Genomic DNA, 16,282 nt, shown 5'->3' on the forward strand with positions numbered 1-16,282 from the left:
CTCCAACACACTACACTGACTACTTACTACTACTACTACTACTTCTGACACGTTTGGTTAAACGACACCATTCCATCCATTCCTCACTGCCAAAGATATTAGTTTGCGTAATTTGTTGAACCAAAAGTCGAGTGGCCCTCCACTCCCATCGGGCGGAGGGGGAGGAGGAGGAGGAGGAGTCGGTCTCGCGGTTGGCAGCGGGTCCCATCTAGGTGTTGGCCATCCCTGCGGTGGGCCTGGCGGTGGTGGTAGTGGTAGTAGTAGTGGTGGTGGAAGTGGCAATGCCGGGGGACCCCCTCACTCAGGCAGCAATGCTGGCAATAACGCTATGGCTAATAATCAATTTACTGGCACAGCAAACTTCATGGGCAGCGGTGTGTCACCGGGCGGATCGGGCGGTGGACCACCGTCCCATCGGCTGTCCGGTCAGATGGGCGGTCCGGGCAACTTTTTGGGCGGCCCGGGCGGTGCGCCACACCAAAACTTCAACCAAGGACCGCCCGGCGTACCGCCCAGCAGCGGCGGAATGGGCATGGGAGGGAACGGATCGGCTGCGGCGGCTGCTGCCGTGGCTGCGGCACGGTTCCAATCGTTTCCCCGATTCGCGATGCCCTCCTCGATGCGGCACATAATGGGTAATGTAAGTATCATCGATCACACCTTGTTGCGCAATCGTGCCAGTATCGTGAAAATAAATATCGTTTTGGTTGTTTCGGGCTCGGGGTTTTTTTTTTGGTGCATTCAGCAGAACTCATCCACCTTACTGACACCAAAGCAACAGTCGTTACGCTACCCGGGACAGCAGCCTCAGCCGGGATACGGTCCGAACTCGCCGCAACCACCTCAGCTTCCGCCGCAGCTTTCCGGTGCACCCGTGCCCGGGCCCGGTATCGGCGGACCGGGTAGTGGAGGCGGCGGTGGTGGTGGGGGCAGCGGTGGTGGTAGCAGTGGAGGCGCCAAATGGCACATTCCACAAAACATGCAAGCCCAACAGAACAACGGTAAGTGCTCGGTTAGACTATGATGTTTGCTTAAAAAGGGTAAATAATGTTGATTTCTCCTTTCTTTGGATGTTGCAGGGTTTTGTGGCCCCTCAGGATTGCACCTATTTGGGAATGGGCCAAACGAGTCGTTCAAAATTCCTCTAAAATCTCCAGACACGATGCGCAATGCAATGCTTCTGAATGGTGGCGGATCGTCCGGAGGCTCCCTGTCGCACGGTGCACATGGTGGAAGCGGCGGCGGTGGAGGTGGACATCATCATCATCACCATCATCATCATAGTCAACAACAGCAGCAGCAACAGCAGCATCAGCAGCAACAGCAACAGCAGCAACAGCAACAGCAGCAACAACAACACCAACAACAACAGCAGCAACAACAGCAGCAACAGCAGCAGCAACAGCAACATCATCAACAGCAGCAGCAGCAACTGCAACAACAGCAGCAGCTACATAGCCAACAGCAGTTGCAGAATCATCTGCAACAGCTCCAGAATGCTCTTCCAAATGTGTCCTCCACAAACCCGAAAACGCCAAGTCCGAGCACAAATGAGGTGAGTTGCAAAGGCCTTTGGATAGTTCAGTAGCATAATATTTAGTGTGTTGTTACATTACATCAATCTATGGTTTCGTTTCTCCCGTGTAATAGCCGGCGAAGGATTTTGCCGAATCAATTGACAAGGCATGCGAGGACTCGGTGAACGATCTGATGGCAACGATTGCGAAGCTAGATTCGAACGGGGTGCAGGTACTGCCGGAAGGACACCGTGGCAAAACGACATCCCCGCAGGTGCACAGCTCAACCGATCTGCACACCAGCAGCGGCACGGTAGTGAGTGGCTCGAGCTCTGGGGCCAGTTCTGCCGGCGGTACGAGCAACACCACCACGATCGTGCTGGACGATAAAAACTTGCCGAAGGAACTGGATCCGAACGAGGACTGGTGCGCGGTGTGCATGGACGGCGGTGAGCTGATGTGCTGTGATAAGTGCCCCAAGGTCTTCCACCAAACTTGCCACATACCGGTAATCGATTCGCTGCCGGACGAGAGCGAAACCTGGCAATGCTTGCTGTGCTACAACTTTGCCGATCTACCGCCGGGTAAGCGTATACTTCGAAATGTATGCAAGTTGGTGGTTTGTTATAACAATGTGTTTGTTTATTTGATACAGAACCTACTGGAGAGAAACGCAACGTTGGCATAACGCCATTGGAGCTGAAGATTTTGCAGCGAATTGTGCTGGAATTGTTCTGCCAGTATGAAACCAGCATGCCCTTCCGTCTTCTCGAGCCGGACACAAACAAAGCATATTATGATATTGTACGAAAGTAAGTTATTTACACACCATTGCTATTGGCATTGAGAGAACAGACGATTAACAAAAACACGTTTTTCGATTTCTCTTTCACAGTCCAATTTCGTTAACGATGATTCGTGAAAAGCTAGAAATGAGCAATAATGACCATTACACTGACATTGTTTCGTTTATCGCTGATGTGAAGCGATTGTTCGATAATGTGTACCTCTACTATCAGGTAAGTAATACAATCACATGCACCTAGTGCGCCAATACTAAATCAGCTTCTTTTACCCTCTCTCCCCCACCATACAGGAGGACAGCATGACGTACAAGAATGCCCGCAAGTTGGAGAAGTTCTTCGAGCAGCAGCTGTCAAAGTGGTTACCAAAGTACCTCGAGGTCGATTGCTTCGCCGAGGACTACCTACCGAATGCATCGAAACGGCAGAAAAACCACCAAGATGACTAACAGTCACTGCAACACGTAGCGGGCGCAGTGATGAAACCGCCAAGGACACTCTCCGACCTACCGGAGGTTTGTCCAGACATGCAGCAGCAGCAGCAGGAGCAGCACCTCTGCGATTTACAGCCGGAAGATCTTTCTCTTCACTCCAGCGCTGCTCATGGTCGGGTGGAGAATGGTGGAGAGACGTGCCCGAACGATGATGCCGCCCCCTCACCCGAGCAAGCTCGTACAACAAAACTCAGCCAAGAGATGGAGAACGAGCTGTGGAATGCGGCAAAATCGCTTGTGGAGGAAGATGAAGCACTGCAGTGTGCAATAGATGCAGATGTCGCGAAAGCAGAGGGCAAGCAGTCGGATGAACCACCTGACGGGAGGCCTAGTGCACGGGAGAGCGAAACGCCAGCGACGACAGCGGGAGGGATTGCTAACGCATTGGGATCTGCTGCTAATGTTGCCTCCCTCGCCACCGAAACGAAGGCGGCAGCCGCAGAAACGACGGAATCATCATCAGAGGCAATAGGGGGGGGAATGGATGAAGCGACGGCATCACCGAATGGCACGACGACTACTATTACTGCTACTACCACTACTACTACTACTGTCCTTACGGAACACGATCCGTAATGCAGTGAGAGCGCAATTGTCGGATTTTAAATCCATTAGGTTTGTAGATCCACTTCAATGTACATATAACATTAGTATTCGCTGAATACGCATTCACACATCCACATACACATCCAAACACACACACACACACAATCGTAACAGAGGGAGGGAGAATATCTTTGGCTGACAAAAATGACGGTGATATTGATAGTGGATACAATCGTGCATGACAAATTGATCATATTGTTTAAGTGTACAGAATGGAAGGAGATTAATGCGCTCCAAAGCGATTAAGATAGCTTTTGACGGCAGATGATAGCTCAGTAGCATGGTTTTTTTTTAATTAGTTTTGTTTTGTAATTGTTTTGGAAACGCATTGTGTAACCAAGCGGAAAGTTGTGGTTAAAAGTTCTGGATCGAAATGATCGCTCAACTGGGTAGCGTTAACAGACAAAACTGTTTATTATTTATTAATATTTACTTCCAAAGTCGAACGATTTTCGCTGCTTTATAGTCTATGGTATGGTGAGAGCATAGTCAAACCAAAATTGGTTTTTAATTTGCCAGCGACCCTTGGTTAAGTTATTCGATTGTACAAGTAAATTGTAGCAAGACGAAGATGAAGGGGATACAGCAGTCGTAGTACTGTACGCCGTGTGTATGTGAATTGCTGATTTATTTAGTGTACCACACATTGATTGGAGCGTTGGATGAGTTAATGCAAATAGTTTTAGAATTTAATTTCATAAGGTTTATATCTCAACGTTGTTTTTAGAGTGTAAATGTGTGTATTCTCTTACTCCCAAGTCTGGTTTCTGAACGCGTCCATGCATGAACAATTGGAATTACAATGACGTAGCAAGAATTACGATAGACGTGTAGGTCTAAAGTCTCATGAATTATCTGCTAGCGTGTTTGTAACAGTACCCAATCATCATCATGATCATCTGCATCACCATCGTGAGATATAGAGGCAGGAAATTGATGTTCATTTTTGCGTAGAATGTATGTTACCCTGTTTCTGCCAACCTAGAGTTTGGTAGGCATGTTTCTGCTTAATCGCAAACAAATTATTTCACCTTAGCTGAGAGGTACAGGTTCTTTCCACATTTCATCATTAGTCACGTCCGAGTGCAAAACGTATACGAACGATACAGGATAAACCGATGTTCAAAAAGGGTAAAAGGTGATGACCCAAATCTGGGGTCGATCGCGAGGGACATAAGTTTGATGAGCAAAAGGCAGAAGTTAGCACTGTAAGCAGGAACGATGGATTAGGGGGTAATACATTGAAACAGGTAGGAGGGCGTGTGTTCATATGTACCTCTCTATCCATTCTAACCACATACTTCCATTCATACATAGCGTATTAGCGTACGATCACGTGTTGTAGGTTCCAGGTATGGAATAAGCAAACATTGAACTTTCTCAATGATCTTAAGACATGCATTATGCTACTTGATGCAAGTAACTCGAACAAACGGTAGAACTTACAGTAAGATAATATGCATCGTAAACGGCACTGGAATGGTTAGATTATAATTACTGCAAAGAAAAAGAAAGCAAAAATAAGTGAAATTGTAAAATCGTACTAATGTGTCGGCTTGTTGTTGTACGTTGGTGGCGACCTTACATCCGAAATTTGTATTTTTTCCTTCATATATTTTTTTCCTAATAAACGTTAAGCTTCTTTGAATAATCTCGTTTCAATTTACCCGAAGCTATAAAATATAAACTAGATGCGTTTAGAATACCAATTTTTATAAAATACGTGACTCGTTTTAATTTAGCATTTCCCTTATTTGGTTAGTAAATTTGCCACTAGATGACGCTGGGCAAGTTTGCTTGAATTAAGATCACAAGGAAAAATTTGGTTTGTAAACATTACCGTGGTTTGAGGCTTTGCTTCGTACGTTCCCAGGAGGCTTGTCTGGTATGAATTGAGCTTCGTTATTCAGACATTTTGTGTATGTGCTGTTAGTGTCGCATTGTTTTTGTGAGATGCAAAATATTAAAACTTTACTATAAAAGCCTACAGACAAAAAGCTAAAATAATTACTTTATGTGCCCTAAACTACCACGGTTTATGTAAAATTATAATTTGATCATTTTTCATGTTCTATTCCGGCACCTTATAGGGTAAACGTACCTATAGTGGGGCTAGTACCAATAGTGGTGGTATTGCACTAAAATGCGTCTCATACGATAAATTAACAGTAGTTAAGTTATTTATGTTAGTGTGAAATGTTCTCTAGCCTTTTACAAAAGATTTAAAAATGAAATGGGGCCATTCCGTTTCTTAATGACCGAAAAATCCAATATTTTGTGAAAGGTACCAACATTTTTCCAAAATCCTTAGGATTTCATAACGTCTTGTTAACGTTCTAAATGACCACATAACAACGCAATTATTAGTTTTTTAACATAATTGTTATCAAATGATATTGTTTTATTCAAATTCATTGGCTTTTGACCATATTTACGTATTTTTAAATGTTTTTTTATGATAGTACCATTATAGGTACACCAAACAGGCATGTTCCTATAGTGGCCCTAGTTCTAAAATCAATAAAAAACAGCTAATTTAAGATTTTTTTCGACGACATTTTTGACATGTCGTACTGTTTTCATTAAAATAAGCAACAAAAAATAGTTTTCTGTAAGTAATTTATGAAACAAAGGCCAAATTTTGCTTATCTGGCTGAGTGAAAAATCGACTTCAAATCAAGCAAACTCTTCTGAGTATGGATTGACGACAGGTGTTATTCAGTACTTCAGTCAATATTTTCATCAACCAAATTCATACATTTTTTACGATCAAATTACGAAAGATATCATTATTATGGCAGTATTCCATGCTATTCATACGAAAACAGTTTCAAAACTAAGTTATATTGATATTGTACACTGTTTTGAGGCATCTTTGTTTACCACCACTATAGGAACACAATACGACGACTATAGGAACCATACCACCATTATAGGTACAACGAAGCAGTCACAAAAATTTGTATTTTTTCGTAAATTCGATGTGTTTTATGGTAAAAATGGTTGTGATTGCGAAGATAAAACATATTCCAACTGTTATGTGTTGACATATTCAGAAATTGTCGTTTCTGACACTTTAAATCCATTAAAATACATCTGTACCACCACAAATTGCACCACTATTGGTACATTCACCCTACCTACAATGTTAGTTTTTATTTTTTCGTTTTCTTTATTTTGCCATCATTCGTTTTCGAATGTTTCAGCTATCTTCAATCCAACTCTTCAAATCGAACACTATTATTTTGAAGTTAGTTATCTTAAAGCTCGCACTGTAATCTATCCGACAAGACATCACACTCACCGAACAAACGTATATGAAAGCGAAAGAAGTGTTAAGCGGGATGGGGGGGGGGGGGGGAGGGTACTAATGCGCAAAATGAAAGTTCCATTCCAAAAGAATATGCATCCTTTACTTAGGATATGGATTAGATTTGGTTACACAAATGAAGGTCTTTCTGAAGTGTTGAACTGAAAATTGTACTAGGAATTCTAAGCCAAAGAAAGACTAAGATGCACATTTTCTTCTCAATGGTGGCAAGTTCTTTTTCTCGGACCTCCACGAGAATACACGCAACTGACATTTTCTACTTGTTATGAACATTAAATTTTAACGGATAAAAAGTGCCAGGCAAACAAACGTGCATCAGCGCGATAAGTAACAAATGAGGTTAATAATTCTTGAAATAGCATCCCAAGCGCCACAAATTAAGCTTAAACGACTTAAAAATCAAATATCTGTGATTTTCGGTAGGATAAATGGAAAATCGGTAGTTTTAGGGCGGTCATCTGTGAATCGGTAGGCATATAAAAAATCGGTAGGAATACAGATAAATCGGTATTTCTGGTCACTCTGCTTATCACACCTACAGGGAGCCAGAAAGTTTCAATGAATCTTTTCCAATACTTCGCAAACGTTGTTTTTCTATTGTCCTAAGCCTGTATAATATGAAAATTTAAAAAAATCAACTATTATAGATTTTACACCCTTTTCACAGAAAATCACTCCGTTTAGACAAAGATACTGCTCGGGATGCATCGAATCCTCCGTGTAGACGACCTTAACCGCCCCTGACAGTTCGAACACGCTCGCGCGCTCACACACACACCTACAATCGCAAACAACAAATTGTTGGCCACTCGTGAGAGGGCAACATCCATCCGAAACCTCAGCCAAAAGCGCCACTCACGCACACTCGATTTCAACGCTTTCAAGAGTGCGGACGTGCTGCGCGTTGCTCCCGTCTGGCCGATCTTGGGCAAAGGATATTCCAATATTCCGGGGGAAAACGCGTTTTCCAACATTTGTCGCGAGTGCATTGTAAGTTGCCGCTATAATTAGGTGCTAGCAGAAGGGCTAAATAAGTTGCAGGCTGTGTGTCAAGAAAAGTGTGCGTTTCCCTTTCCATCAGCTGACTGCTATAGGGGGTGAACCGCTTACACGCCGTCTCGGTGTCGCTAGGTTGTCGAAACATCTTCCGGAGCGGCACATGGCGTGCGGGTTTCGTATTCTGTGGCGATTGTGTTGTGTTGATGTTCTGCTTGCTGAAACCTTTCTCGTGGTGAGGTGTGTGTGTGCGTGTATGTGTGCGTGTGTAGTATGTTGCCAGCATAGTAAAGTGTGATGGCAAAGTGCGTATACTTGATCCATCCCCCTCCTGTATCACAACAAAGTGCACAAGCATTTCTATGCGAGCAGTGTGTGTGTATTCGTGTGTGTGTGTGTGCGTGGCCGAGTCGGTGTGGTGGTAGAAGGAAGAGCACAAGTGAATTGTACCTCATCAAAGCAACCCTACCAAAGTCCCGTTGTCGCGATCGTCGCCATCGTCGTGATCGTCACCCCGTCGGGAGAGGGGATGATATGTTGGCAGTTGCACCATTCTTTGTGGTCGAATCTGAGTGTGAACTTTGTCCCATTGTAGCGACGTTGTAACGGAAGGCAGAATCGCAAAGTAAAGATCACAACTCGATCTACCGTTTAGGAACAGACAGCAAACTACAGTGAATCAGTGTGTGTGTGTAGTGTGTGTATGTGTGAGGGCCTGCTTGTTTTGTCTCTTTTCTCTTTTTGGGCCCACTTTCTCTACGTGCGTATGTAAATTGGTTAAGCCCTACTTGGAAATCGTTGCAGATAATCGCAAAGATTCGCCATGCATACAGCGGTCAATATCCGGAAGGGCAGCGAACAAACCCGCACACAATTACAGACACACACACACACACACACGCACATAGAAGGTGCTGTTTGTCGTGATCTTTTTTCTCCCTTTCGGTGACGTTTTGCCCGGTGGTCTGTCTGGTGTGGCGCCTGGCGCCATGAAGAGATGCTGTGTTGTTGTTTTCTTACTGGCTCTCTTCTTACACCGTAGGTAGAGGACGGCGTGGCCGATACTCTATCTTGTCATGTGTGTGTGTGTGCCTGTTTATGCGTTTGTGTGCGTTTGTTATTCACGCACAGTACAGTAAGTGCTGTAAAAATCCCACTCTACACAAGATTCTGTGTTGAGAATCAAAATGTTTCAAAGGAGAAAGCGCCCGAAACACATACTCTGGCGCACTGGGAGCTGCCAGGAAGTGGCCTACTTTTCCGGCCACTGTAGGGGTACTGGCTGTGGTGGTGGTGGATGAGCGTAAATCGTAGTAGGGCAAATGTAACCAAACGCACATTTGTTTTAAAACCGACTGCGATGCAATTCGGCTGTGTGTGGCGTGTGGTGGACGGTGGTGTTAGTTGGTAGTAGTAGTGGTAGTATGTTGTTGTGGTCCATCCAAACAATTCAAGGCAAACGACAACATCCGGCTGCGTGTGCGAGAAAGAGATGCACGAGGGAGATTGAGCAGCAGGCGAGAGAGTGTATGTGCGCGCGTGTGGTGTAGAGATAGATCTGTCACTGGGATTGGACATTCCTGTAGCTAGAAAGAAATGTCCCTTTTTTGGGGAGAAATTGTTATCACACTGTAAAGCGAAACGAACCTACAAGTTTGATACTATCTGGTAGAACGTTTGTTTTGTAAATTCAATCACAGTGAAGGGTTGTTTGATTGGTTTCAATCGTGAATAAGCGCGTCCGCTGTACGTCGAATGTGAACCTTCCCTACATTCGTGTTCTCTTTCGCACGCTCGAACACTTGACGTGCTCGCGCATGAGTGTGTGAGTGAGCGCTGGCAGTTTCGAGTGAGTGCCCGCTGTGTGGATGCACGCACACCACACCGCAACAGGGTGGCTGCGAAGGAATTTTTGGTGGCCGTGTGTAAACAAAAGCGTGCGGCCTGTGTGTGTGTTGGTGGGAGTGGCGCACGGGGGTGCGTGCAAGAGCGAGAGAGAGCGAGAATCGGGCAAAAGCGAACCCCGTACGTGCGTCTTCTGCCCGATCCCGATAAGAGGTGGACAAATCCGGCACAGGAAGGGGGGGGGAAACACAATTATCATTCCAGCTTGGGTCCGGTTCTTCCTTTTTATTTACTGCGGTCTAGCTGTCAGATCCATTCCTGGTCAATATTGAAAGGGCTTTACCTTCGCTATTGTGTACCGTGTTCCGTTGGAGAATGGTTACAACTGCTTGAGAGGTAAAGCTGCTTCGTGGTTCTATGTTTGATTGAAATGGAACTTACAGACCCTTTAACAAGATCGATTTTGAAGCCATCATTATTAAATTATTATGCAATGTAGAGCAATAATTAGGATGAATATTTCACGAACCTAGAATACGACAGCTGAATTGCTGATCATTTCCATCACCTTCACCTGAGAGCGCATCATATTCCTACAGACAGCCATAATCGACCATCGTCGAGTAGGAAGCACGACGCAAGTAAAAGAAAAAAATGATCCCAGCACGCTCAGCTAGTTTCATTCCCCCCTTTTAGGTACGGTTCAGGTACGGCAACTAACCAGCGAAGCTCAAATTAACGGGACGAGCAGCCAGCGAACAGCAAACCCCCCCAGAGCCAGAGATAGGGAAGGAAAAAGTAGCACAAGTTAAGAGCAAAATCCACGCGGCAGCAAAGCAGGCTGGGCAAATTTTCTTTTCAAGTGCCCCATAGAAGGTACTCGGTGTGTGTGTGTGCGTGGGGAGGTTTGTACGGGAATGGCGTACGCTACCCGGGGTGTGTGCAGCAACAAAACACCTCATCCCAAGTCGTCCACCTCCGTTTCCAGCCAGTGTGGACCTGTGGCAAATGTTTGGTAGAGGGGGCGGAGAACCGGTGCCACACACGGGAACAGGAATCGCTGCGCTGCGCCCAGGAGAAGGAAACGAACTGAGCATAAAAACCAGGCAAGCGATGGAAACGGTGTGTGTGTGTGCGCATCGAAAAGAAAACTAGTCGCAGTTGCCAAGGCAGGGGAAAAGCATGGAGTCAAAATAGAACGCGCAAAGTCTTTTCGGTCGTCGTTGTCGTCGCCGTTCGCAGCGTAAACAAAAGTCGTGCCGCGGCTTCTTAGTGTGCCGATGGAAATGGGGTAGAAATAACAAAAAAAAATAAAAAAAAACTCGCAAACAGTAAGATAATGGTGCGCGGCACCTCTCCCCGACGGCGCAAAGAATGAATGCAATCGAAGAAAGGAAGGGAACAACCAAATGCAGGAGGGGAAGAAAAGACTTCACCTTCCACCTGTGATCCATCGAAGCTCTGGCGAGGGTGAAAATTGGGAACCTGGTACGGGAGTGATAGAATTTCCTCGTTTGTGATTTATTTTAAGTCAAACGATTCTTGCCACCGTCGGTACACACACACACACACACCTGCACATTATCGCGACCTGTTTCGTTTGAGGCGTACCATTTCCTCAAAAAAGTGTACTTCAGATCGTTTCCGGGAGGGGGAAAAAGGTTGAAACAACGTCGAACGATGACACATTTTCCTTTATTGAAACGAAGTAGTGAAGGAAAAAGCTCAGTTCCGTTGAGATTTGAACCCATTTTTATGTGTGAGTGCATCGGAAAGCGTTATACATAATATTAGCAACAACTACGACGGATCCAAGTTGGCATTGGCATCGAAGGGACATCACATCAGTTTGACAGGTAAGTCCAAAACTTTTCCTACACTAGTCGTTACATGCCATTTGGGGGGGTAGAAAAAGAGATCATCCGCGAGTTATGTTTCATGCGCTGAAGTCAAGCGAAAAGCTCTTCACATGGGTCTGTAGAGTAGTGATGGGAAAAACGAAGATTTCGTCGGAATCGATTCCGGCTAGCTCTGAAATTTTCTGGAATCGATTCCGGATAGTAGATCCGGAATCAGTTTCCGGAATCGATTCCGGAACCAATTTCGGAATCGGCTCCGGAACCAACTTCGGAATCGGCTCCGGAATTGGTTCCGGAATCGGCTCCGGAATCGGAATTGGATCCGGAATCAAAATCAGCTCCGGAATCGGAATCGGTTCCGGAATTGGCTCCGGAATCGGAATCGGTTCCGGAATTAGCTTCGGAATCAAAATCGGTTCCGACATCGGAATTGAGTCCGAAATCAGAATTGGCTTCATAATTGGGTCCAATGAGGCTATGTGTTGATAGCGACAAAGAATCAAAATTTACTTGTAAATGATCTATTCACATGGAGAATCGCGGACTTATTTCGCTTCCCACACTTCTTATTTCAATTCAAACCATTCCATTTCTGGAGTCAAGTTCTGATTCCGGAGCCGATTCCGATCCTGGAATCGATTCCGGAGTCGACTCCGGAATCGATTCCGGTGTCGGCTCCACAATCGGCTCCGAAATCAACTCCGGAATCGGCTCCGGGATCGACTCCGGAATTGTAACACTTTGTCACGTCGTTACAGTTACACCGAATGTGTTAAAGGCACCCTTTGAGATGAAAGGTTTTGCAAAAATTGTTGTGGACTTTTCGCGGTAGAAAAACCAGTATTTAGTATTTACTAAATTTATGCATTTCTTGGAACTACAACTGGTAAGCCACATAAAATGTTAGTCCTCTCGGTGCAACAAAAACTGCATCCATCCAACCGTAATACTGCAGGCTGGGGGCCCGTTTCTGTTTCGTTGCACTCTCGATACACTGTAATTGAATTATCATTTCCAAACCGCAACCAAGTCGCGTGTCAGTTTCAGCTAAAAGCGTAATCGAGTTTGAGCTATGCCCGCACACACACACACACACACTCCCTCTCACCGACCGCACACATGATCCGCTTTGGTTGGTGGAAAACAAAACAAAAAGAAAACATATTTCATCAAATTTGCAAACTAATCCCCCTGTGCCCCCCCCTAATACTGGCTCCCTGTTCCGGTTTGGCCTGCACAACCAATCAAAATCCAATTTTTAAGCGGCTTGTTAGTTGGTGGTGTGATGTGGTGTGGCGGTGCAGCTGCGCTCTTGAGCTATTAATGCAACGTGTGCTACGCGTTCGATGCGAATTTTCATTGCGGAATTATTGTGACGTTCCTGTTTTTTTTTTTCGTTCAATTTTGATCGTTTTGTTGTTCTTGTTGCGACATTTAAATATGCATTCAATCGCTTCACAAATCCAATTCCGGTTTTGCGCGTCGTTTGTGGGTGCGTTCGCCTTCCGGGAAGAATTTGACACGTTATGTGATTTGGCCCTGGGAATAAATATGCGTTTTTTTTTATTCTTTACCACTGACTTTGGCAAAACGTGATCAATTTGAGGTACATTCAGGATGAATAAAGATGCAGTGAGGGATTTCAAATTGCAGCGTTTGATGCAGAGAGAGAGAGGGCTATTAGCAAATCCATTTTGTACACATTTTGCATTTATTTTTATTCTCTTCAAATGTGGTTACTTTTTGATCCATTTTTCCGTTGCGTTTCCATGTTGTACTATTTGCTATAATCAACCAGCAAGCGACTCATTTTAGCCGTCGTTTACTGTTTGCTTTGGTGTTGCAAAAAAAAAGCACATTCCTTTGTTCTGTTGGGATAAGACAATGTTTCTGTTGTCTGTGGGGCATTCTCTGTCCCGCTTCCGCACCATTATCGGACTGATAAGCGCGATACAAAAGCATGGCAATGTTTTGGCGTTAAGTCTCTGTCTGTGTGCGCGCTGCTTTTTTATGCTTTTCATTCGTGTAAGCGCGCCGTTTGTCATACGCACGGGCGGCGAGGATACGTGTCGTGCGGATTTGTCACACTATATTTGCAGAGATTAGATAAGCAGGCGCAAGGGCAGACGTGTGGCAGTGGGCTGGGGGGCTGTTTGGGTGCGTCATAAAGCTTGGTACGTTGTGTTTGATTGATGGTATGCTCGCTCGTCCCGACCCCGGTGTGCTGGAGGGGAAAATCCATGTTTGGATAACCGTTTTTTGGTGTAGCGCGCACAATAGAACAAAGTAATACTTGGCTAGAACAAAGTTGTCCTTTGGTCTTCAACAATACAATAAGACACATTTCGTCGGTGGTTTCGAGTAATTGCTCAATTCGGAAGGGTTAACGTACGAGCAAACCGGCTTGAAGCGCTCAAAATTGGCTTCCAATTCAAGCCGCGGACAAGCAGGAAACCGTAAGAAAAAGTAAAACGAAAAGTGCCACACCACCAACACGATGCCGCCGGCCACTGAAATGGAACAAAATCTCAAAAAAAGTTACATAACTCTATAACGCATAAATCAAACACTTCTCTCTCTCTCCTCCCCTTAAGGAAGGGTCGAATTTGTCGGATCAAGAACGCGGCTCGCTGCCATGTGTGTGAGTTATGGTCGGTTCGGTCTGATGAACAGTTGGCCGACGGCGGGAGTGTGGGGAGTTCAGAACGAGAGCACCAAGCTGCAAGCATCGTGTGTGTGTGTAACAGTTCTCTAAACATGGACCACCTGCTGCGTACCACCACCACCACCACCACCACCACCACCACCACCGGCGGTGGGCCTTCCCTTTTCCATTTTTTTGCTATCCGCGAACACTCGCGCGTACTCCCGCGGGGCGGCGGCGGCAAGCGGATTAAATCTGTACGTTACGCGAAGCAAAAGAAAAGCATTGCTTCGGAAGATTCTACGATGCATCGGAGGCATTGCCTTTGCTTCCCCAGCTGGCGAACGTCTTCTTCTTCCCTCCCTTAATAGTGTTAGCCGCCTCGCTTTTTGATGCTTAATCAAGCAGCGTACTAAGCGAGCGACGCAACTCACTTCCAAACGTCAAAACCGGAACGTGTGGAAGGAACTGGACGGTGGGGGCTGCAGCGAAAAGATGATGTGGATGATGATGATGATGATCATGATGATGTGTGCGCCCTTGCGCTTTTGTTTGTTTGTTCTTCCCCGAGCTGCAGTCGTTCGTTTGCGTTCGCTTTCTGCTCGCTGCGTGTTTGCGTGCTTCTCTCGTCTTTGTGTGTGTGTGTGTGTGTGTGTGTGGGGAGGGAAACAAAACGATGGGTCCATTTTTTAATGGTTCTCTCTTGCGGTGAAGATGCTTCAAATCTTACGCGTTTCAACCCCTCTGGCTCTGGCGATGCTGCTCGCTGCTGCTGTTGCTACCCTCCCCGAGAGGCCCGCAAATAAACAAGTGGATCGGGCGATGGGCCGCGCACGCTTGTGTTTGTGGCATGAGACATCACACCGAGAGCCCGAAAGGTCATCCGAAAGATTCATTCGATAATAGCAACGGCACCCGGCTTGAGAGTGTGTTGCGTGGCTGCGAACGAGAGAGAGAGAAAGAGAGAGGCTTTCTACTAGAGTCTAAATTGTAACTGATCTATTTAGCCCCCCAAACGCGTGCGCTGTTTGCTAGCGTGCTACTCGAGTTAGCTAGGAAGAGGTGATGAAGAGGGGGGAGGTGTGGTGTAGAAGAAGGGAGGAAGTGAATGTGTGTTCACAAGTCAACTTGCTGGGGGCAAGCACGCAAGCACGCAACCGCGAAGGTTCTTCCGAGGTGTGTGTCGAGGGCAACGGGGCTACGCAATTTTTCATCATGCTCCTCCCTGCCTCAAAGGGGGGGGGGGGGGATAGAAATAGGGCTAATGAGCGAAAGGAGCCGACGACAACGAGGGAGGAGGGAGGAGTTGAATGCTCTTTGGGGTGCGTGCGTGTGTTTGCGAGCACTAATTTCCCCGTGCACAGATTGACACACAGAGCCCCAGGAGAAGGGTAGAAGAGAGCGAGAGAGAGAGACAGCGAGTGGGGAAGCTAAGCGGACGTTGGTACTCATTCTGTCAATCTGAGCGATCATCATCGGGCAGCAGGCAGCCAGCCCGCCGCCCCCCGTCGTTGTTGTCAGCTGCTGCTCCCGCTGGTGCTAATCGCACGATCGTTTCGTCTAGGAGTTCACTCACCTGCGAGAATCTCCGCTGACTCGGGGTGCGGACTCGTCCGCCGAGTGGGTGACAAACGCTTATTCCTCGATCCACGGGCGGTCTAAATATGGAAGGAAATGGGCGAATTCACCTGGCGCTGATGAGTTGCGCAAAGAGTGTGTGTGGTTGGTGTGGCCTATGTCCGAATGCACCACACTAGTGGTGGAATACATGAAGTTTTGATCGGAATTGGTTCCAACTAGCTCCGATTTTTTGTGGAATCGATTCTGGACAGTAGGTTCGTAGGGATCAGTTTTCGGAATTGATTTCGGATTTTGCTCCGGAATTGGTTCCGGAGTTGGCTACGGAATAAGATTCGGCTCAAGAACCGGTTCCGGAATCGGCTCCGGAATCAGAGTTGGCTCCGCAATCAGAATCGGCTCCGGATCCAAATTCCGATTCCGAGATGTCTTCGATATTTCCATACCCAAACGCCTATGGGTCCTATGCACCTACGATTGCATCGATAGTCGCCAAGAACCCAAATTTATTTGTAAACGATCCATTCGCGTGGAGATTCTGGGACTGATTTCGTTTCTTAAAACGTCTGATATCAATACTAGAAATGCCTCTGACTCCGGAGCCCATTT

At 46.2% G+C, this 16,282-nt stretch overlaps 2 protein-coding genes across 5 annotated transcripts in view; both read left to right on the forward strand.

The window, feature by feature from the left end:
* Positions 1 to 4,963, forward strand: part of LOC120893414 (E3 ubiquitin-protein ligase TRIM33) — a 39,958-nt gene extending 34,995 nt beyond the window's left edge. The window contains exons 7-15 of the mRNA XM_040295269.1: positions 96 to 138; positions 280 to 640; positions 749 to 1,001; positions 1,080 to 1,323; positions 1,459 to 1,555; positions 1,651 to 2,101; positions 2,173 to 2,329; positions 2,413 to 2,536; positions 2,614 to 4,963. Of these exons, the coding sequence (XP_040151203.1) occupies positions 96 to 138; positions 280 to 640; positions 749 to 1,001; positions 1,080 to 1,323; positions 1,459 to 1,555; positions 1,651 to 2,101; positions 2,173 to 2,329; positions 2,413 to 2,536; positions 2,614 to 2,769 (1,886 nt within the window). The 3' untranslated portion in view covers positions 2,770 to 4,963. The remainder of the gene's footprint in view (positions 1 to 95; positions 139 to 279; positions 641 to 748; positions 1,002 to 1,079; positions 1,324 to 1,458; positions 1,556 to 1,650; positions 2,102 to 2,172; positions 2,330 to 2,412; positions 2,537 to 2,613) is intronic.
* Positions 4,964 to 7,601: 2,638 nt separating this feature from the next.
* Positions 7,602 to 16,282, forward strand: part of LOC120896454 (furin-like protease 1, isoforms 1/1-X/2) — a 141,471-nt gene continuing 132,790 nt past the window's right edge. For 2 of the 4 annotated variants that reach the window (XM_040300581.1, XM_040300583.1), the window contains exon 1: positions 7,602 to 7,741. The gene's annotated coding sequence lies outside the window, so the exon portion shown is untranslated. Of the gene's footprint in view, positions 7,742 to 11,304; positions 11,449 to 16,282 lie in introns of those variants that run through there. The other 2 variants (XM_040300584.1, XM_040300582.1) reach the window with 2 other exon arrangements.

This window comes from Anopheles arabiensis, chromosome 2, assembly GCF_016920715.1.
Source record: "Anopheles arabiensis isolate DONGOLA chromosome 2, AaraD3, whole genome shotgun sequence".
In the NCBI taxonomy this organism is placed as follows: domain Eukaryota; kingdom Metazoa; phylum Arthropoda; class Insecta; order Diptera; family Culicidae; genus Anopheles; species Anopheles arabiensis.